The sequence below is a fragment of the Cheilinus undulatus genome, linkage group 15, assembly GCF_018320785.1.
Source record: "Cheilinus undulatus linkage group 15, ASM1832078v1, whole genome shotgun sequence".
Classification (NCBI taxonomy): domain Eukaryota; kingdom Metazoa; phylum Chordata; class Actinopteri; order Labriformes; family Labridae; genus Cheilinus; species Cheilinus undulatus.
In genome coordinates, this window is record NC_054879.1 from 43465374 (window position 1) to 43471373 (window position 6000).

Consider the following 6000-nt stretch of genomic DNA (forward strand, 5'->3'; position numbering starts at 1 on the left):
CGGGATCAAAAAAGTATGCCAAATAATCATGATCAATCGATCGGGAAAATAATCGATAGATTAGTCAACATAAAAAATAATCATTAGATGCAGCCCTACAATCTTTCCAGCAATATGTCACAACATATATAAATTAGATTTGTGTCTAAACAGGGAAAACAAACATACATGGGTGATGCTTATACATTGATAAAGTTAGCTAGCTTGCTTGCTGTGTTTGTAGCAACTTTAACATTGCAACATAGATAAGCATAGCTTACAAGCTAACTTTAGCAATTTTTACAGCAACATGTGGCTACATGGATACACAAGCTACCTATCTAGCTTTAGAAAGATACTATCCTCTTTTGTAAACAGGAAATAACCAACATTTACTGACACCAACCTCTTTCTTTTGGTGATTAGGGTGTCTGGCAGTGTTCAAGAGTCAAACTTGGCTAGCTAATGGTCGAAATCCCACATAGCCATTTAGCCTAGCACTAACCGGTCTAAAGAGCTTGTTAGGTTCATTACAAATGTTACATAGATTTTTATTTTATTTTTATTTTTTTTACTTGGTCAGGCCGGCCAAAAAAAAGAAAAAGTTATTCAATGGCTAAAGAGTTTAACAAGGCCTGTTTTGCACTGTTTCAAGCCTTTATGCTAATGCTAAGCTAAACTGACTGGCTGCTAGTTTTAACTTAACAAGTTACAGACATAAGAGTGGTGTCCCTCTTTCTGTCTACCTCTTAGCAATAAATTTAAAAAATGCTTATTATAAAAACATTGAGCTATTTCTTTACACGAAATCAAAGATATTCACAATTTTTTACCATGGCTATGACTCTAGGAAAAGCAGTACATAGAGGTTCAGGGACTGCACACAGACAAAAAAGAAGCTCACCTCAAGAACTAGCCATAGCTGTCCTCCTGATAAGTTGTCTGACTTGTAGAACATGCCATAAAACTTGACTACGTTTGGGTGGTTAGACAGGGTCCTCAGGATGTTGTACTCTGCCTCAATCTCCTCATCCACATCCTTAGAAAGACAACAAACCAATCAAAGAAAGTAAATAGAAATGCCAGACATGTAGCTATACAAATGGACAACAAAAGGCGAGTGCAATGTAATAAAAGTAAGATTTATGCCTGAATATTTCAAGCTGTGTTTTATTTCAATCCACAGTAATAGGTTGGCTATAATTAGACTCCTAGAGATGGGGTTATAAACTCTGTAACAAAGGAAGGGACAGCCTAGGTGCTAAACTATTTCTGGAAGTGCTTTTCTATCAAAGTAAATCTCAAAGGAAAGGGAGAGCTGCAGTCAGAGAGGTAAAATTTCTCTTCCTGGATGTCTGAGTGATAGTGTCAGCGGTCTAATCAGGGAGAAGGATGAGAGAGGAGGCAGCTTCATCTTCTTGGCCATCAGGGGAGCATCATGGTGGATAGCAGTGGGGATTGTTCCATTGACACAATCACAGGCAGATTCAGTCCACGTCTCACTAGAACAATACAGTGCCAATGCAGAGTCTACTTTGTCCTTATCAAACAGACAAATGAACTGAGAGGAAACAGCCAACGCAGGAACTACATTTTCTGGAGAGGGTTTGTTAGACTTAACATGACGCTGATATACTGGAGCAAGTACAACTGCATCGAGATGGAGAGGGGAGAAAAGTGTGGGCAACTTACTCTGTTTGAATGGCTGGTATGCTGAGACAAGTCACACAGTAATAAAGAAAGACACAAGGGGTTTAGGCTTTGCTTGTTCTCTACTACTGTGTTTTTTGCAGTCATGAAACATGGCATTAATTTGCTGTGGTGAGGCATACTGAGTCAGTATATTTATAATTGCAGTTAGAAAAAGTCGTATTATTCTCCAAGTAAAACTGGACTTTTTAAATGCATGTTAGTCTGACTGATATTATACTAAATGGAATTTCCCAAAGTCACCTCAATCGACCAGACCAAACTATGCATTCAGCATATGCTCTACAGGCTGAACCACAGTCTCTGCACTAAGCCTTGACCTAGAAACTGAGCAGCATAAATATGAAGCATAGCAGGAGTCAGATTGTTGTCTGCCTTCAAATAAACCATGCTAGAAGTATGGAGAGGAGTTGGCCAGTTCTAATGAGCCAGGCAGAAACAGAAAACACAAATTCTGATAGCTTTTTTTTAAAAACTAGATTTCTACATTTTAACTAGTTTTGTTCATTTCATTTTCATGCAACATTCAGGTGACAAGATGTACAAAGCAAAGGCTGAAACTAATTTCTCAGTTTTTATATTTTTGTTAAATGTGTTCTTTTAAAACCCTGAATTTAACTTTCACAAGCAGTCATGTTAAGTCCAGCTAAATGGGTGGAGCACATGCACATGAAAAAAAATGCACCTTAAATTGAATTGGTGGTTCTCAACCTGTGGATCAAGACCTGAAAAATGGTCACCACGTTGTACTATTTTTAACATGTCTCTAGGTTAGGGGTAACTCATAAAAATAAATGTATGTGCTCACTGTTGGTGCAGCTTCTGCTTGAAATCATACATTTTCTATTGGTTCAGAGAGTTAGCTGAGGACAGGAAGCCTGAGGCCAGTGCATTTACTCTACAAGCCTAATCAAATCTTTGCTCCATTACTGGTCAGCAATAAAGATTTGTTTTTTCAATTTTTTAAATCATTATTTATTTCTAAATTCTAATTTCACTTTGTCATTAAGAGGTACTGAGTGTAGACTAGTGAGTGTACTGCTAATGCTACTGACTGTAGCATCGGGCTGCAGCATAACAAAACTGAAAAAGTGAAGGGGGTCTGAATGCACAGTAAATAATCAAATGAAAAAGAAGGTCATAATAACTCATAGGTACTAAAAGGGCTAAAAACACTATTCTAAATTATACCAAAAGTTTTAAAAAATCTGAAATATTTACTTCCTTTTTTATAATCCTATTTGCTAGAAAACTTTTCTATCGTCAACCTTTTTTATAAAAGTAAAATAGTGAATATGTTTTCCCCTTACCAGCACTGGTTGACACGGTTCAATAAAAGGTTTAACAAACCAACACATTTTCATGAATAAGAGTACTGGAGCACTTTTATTATTTTACAAACTACATAGTGCAACTTTAGATCTCCTTGTTTTATTATGAAGCCCCTGATGGTCTTTTATTTGCCAATAATCCTATTATTTTTCTCCAACAGTTAAAAGGAACCCTGCATGATCAGATGAGTTTGTCTCTCGGGATATACATCTGTATCTCTTATATGCATACTGAACTACAAAAAATCACTAGACATCTGCATTTTGAGTAAATTTGAGCTTATACACTCACCAGGAGGCCGCCATGTTTTGGTCCACACTGACGTTGTGACGTCACAGTTCCACAGCGCTCCTCGCTGCTGCTATGCAGACAACGGTTTTCCACGCTGGCAGTATGTTTTGCTGCCATAACAGCTTTCATACCGGGCACAAGTTTGCTACATGTTAGCTTTGTCTCCCTGCTGTTAAATCTCTGTCATTCCTCCAAAGGTTTACCTCAATAAACCACATTACAAGTGACTTGATTCAGTGTACAGTGGAAGCGTGCCAGTTTTCAACATAAAAGCATTTTGTACAAACAAAGGCAATTTCTCCAAAGAAATGCTGAAACGAGCTTTTACTTTGACAAGCGCAAACCGGAAGTGTTTTCGTACTGCGTCTGTATTTACCTGTAACATTTTGAACTGTGTGGAAACAGAAAGCGTCATAAATAGTCAACGTTTTGGGAACAACTTTATTAAACAGATGCATTTTGGTTCGTGGCCTTCATCTGGTTCATCAAGAAACAAATTTCAAACATACTCTACTGATGTGGACATACATATTTGCTACAGAAAGGTAAAAATGGCTAACCTGACACGCCAGATGGATTTGTTTCATGCATCCATCTAGAAAAGCTTCAGTAGGAAACATTTGTGAAAAGGCAGAGGATTTGAAAAAAACTGTGTGATTGGATGAACGTTCTGTCTGTCACATCTCTACGGGCCAATCAGAGCAACAGAACACGTGATGTAGCCACTATTGAGCTGCGTGTGCGCAACTACCGAGGAAAAATGCGAAACATGGTGGCTACAGACATGTAAGTACTCGACTTTTGTTGTTTTTGAAGAGCATGCAACTCACTGCTTTTTCTATTCTTCCTTTAATGAAGAAATTTTGTCGAGTTCTGATAAAACTTACACTTTAGCAGCATCCATGCTAAGCTCTTCCGCCATAATTGCACCGGCCTTTTGCTGCTGCTTTTAAGTCACAACTCTGCCGTGCCTGAAAGTACTGCCCCTCATCACTGATTGGTCCTGTCACTTTCTAACCGGGCCCAAACGGTTCAGATGGGAGCTCAACAAGATGGATTCGCCAGTGAAAAACAAGGAAATGGGCGTATTCATCTTTGCAAGGTGAAAGAATGGCTCTGTATTTATTATTTTCCTGTCTAGTTTGGCCGACAACCGCTCGTGGTGCAAGGAAAAAATAGAGGAGAGCTCAAATCTTTAAATTCTCTGTGCGTGAGACTTGAAGCGTCTCTACAGCGTCTGTGATGCAGTGCTGGCTGCCTGTCTACAGCGGTTACTGCAGGGGAACTGCGAGGAACGCTTCAGCTAAGTGACGTCACCGTGCAGGCCAAAACATGGCGGCCTGCTGATGAGTTTATAAGCTCAAATTACTCAAAATGCAGATATCTAGGATATCTAGTGTGTTTTTCAGTTTAACATACATATGAGAGATACAAATATCTATCCAACAAGTACTTGCCTGATCATGCAGGGTTCCTTTTAAGGTAATGTTATCATGCTGCCAAGCACACGATGCTATCCAGCTGATCCAAATCCACCTGTTTTTTTCACACTGGCTGTCACTACTTAACACAGCAACAGCTTATGTCAGCACACCCATGATTCAGCATTAGCAAGACAACCATAGTTTCTATAACTAGGGAACTAAGCAGAAGCTGCAGAGGGTTTAAGGGTGTTTTTATGCAAACGGTACCAGCGCCCACTCAATCCAATTTTTGACTTACATTGATCGGGTCCAGCACTTTTACAGCAGCCTGACTGCCATCCTTCTTGTTGGTCACTCTGTAGACTTTGCCATAGGTTCCTTTACCGATGGTTTCCACTATATCCCAGCTTCCAGATGGGTCATCTAAGTTCTCCAAGCCAATCATGCTGGACTTGTAGGGGTATACTCCATACAGTGACCTCCTGGAGGAATCAGATGCAAGATTGTGGATAGAGAAGTCTTAATGAAACAGTGCTATGCTTAAATCAATAACAAAGCGGAAACAACACTTCTGTGGCTACCTGTTACTAAATAGAAAGAGGAAAAACGTCTTTCTAACATCTATTTTTATTCCAATGAAATGAAAAAGTTAAGTTCAGTACAAGCTAGGGTACACCTTTACACAGGAAGAGAACATCACAGAGGAGCAAGTAATTGAAAATGAAACTGTAACCATACAGAGCTGTGCATTCATGGCACAGTACGTTTATTCCCAAAGGCCTTCTCATTGAGCTCAGTGAAATGATTATATGTGCCAAGGGAGCCACTTAACAGGTTTAACGCTGGAGAAATCAAAGCAAAAAACAGAGCAGACAGCTGGAGGTGGAGACGAAAGCACTCTACTTACATGGTGACCGTTATTTTCTTCTGATTCATCAAGCCTGAGAAAAAACACTACTAAAGAGTCTCTTGTGATCATAATATACCAGCTCCAGCAGCAACAGCAAACGCTTCCTCAAGCGGATGGGCAACAAGTGGCGTTTCACACAGGTACTGAGTAAGCCTTCTCCACAGGAACCTTGTCTTTGGCCGCTAAGAAGTACAATCTCCTCAAGATCAATTGGATTGGACAGAGATTAACTTGACAAGTGCCATCCTGAATGAGCGGTGAAGCCACATGACACCTTCAAAAAAAAACTGATTATAATGTGGAGAGTGTTACAAAGGGATTTGCATTCAGACTACAAGGTGATTAAAGGGGCTT

General features: G+C 39.4%; 1 protein-coding gene across 1 annotated transcript in view; it reads right to left on the reverse strand.

Annotated features, from left to right (window-relative positions):
• myo3b (myosin IIIB) overlaps positions 1-5672 on the reverse strand; it is a 96244-nt gene extending 90572 nt beyond the window's left edge. The window contains exons 1-4 of the mRNA XM_041806389.1: positions 5644-5672; positions 5035-5218; positions 1672-1692; positions 884-1018 (exon numbers count right to left, since the gene is read on the reverse strand). Of these exons, the coding sequence (XP_041662323.1) occupies positions 884-1018; positions 1672-1692; positions 5035-5218; positions 5644-5672 (369 nt within the window). The remainder of the gene's footprint in view (positions 1-883; positions 1019-1671; positions 1693-5034; positions 5219-5643) is intronic.
• Between the last annotated feature and the right edge of the window lie 328 nt (positions 5673-6000).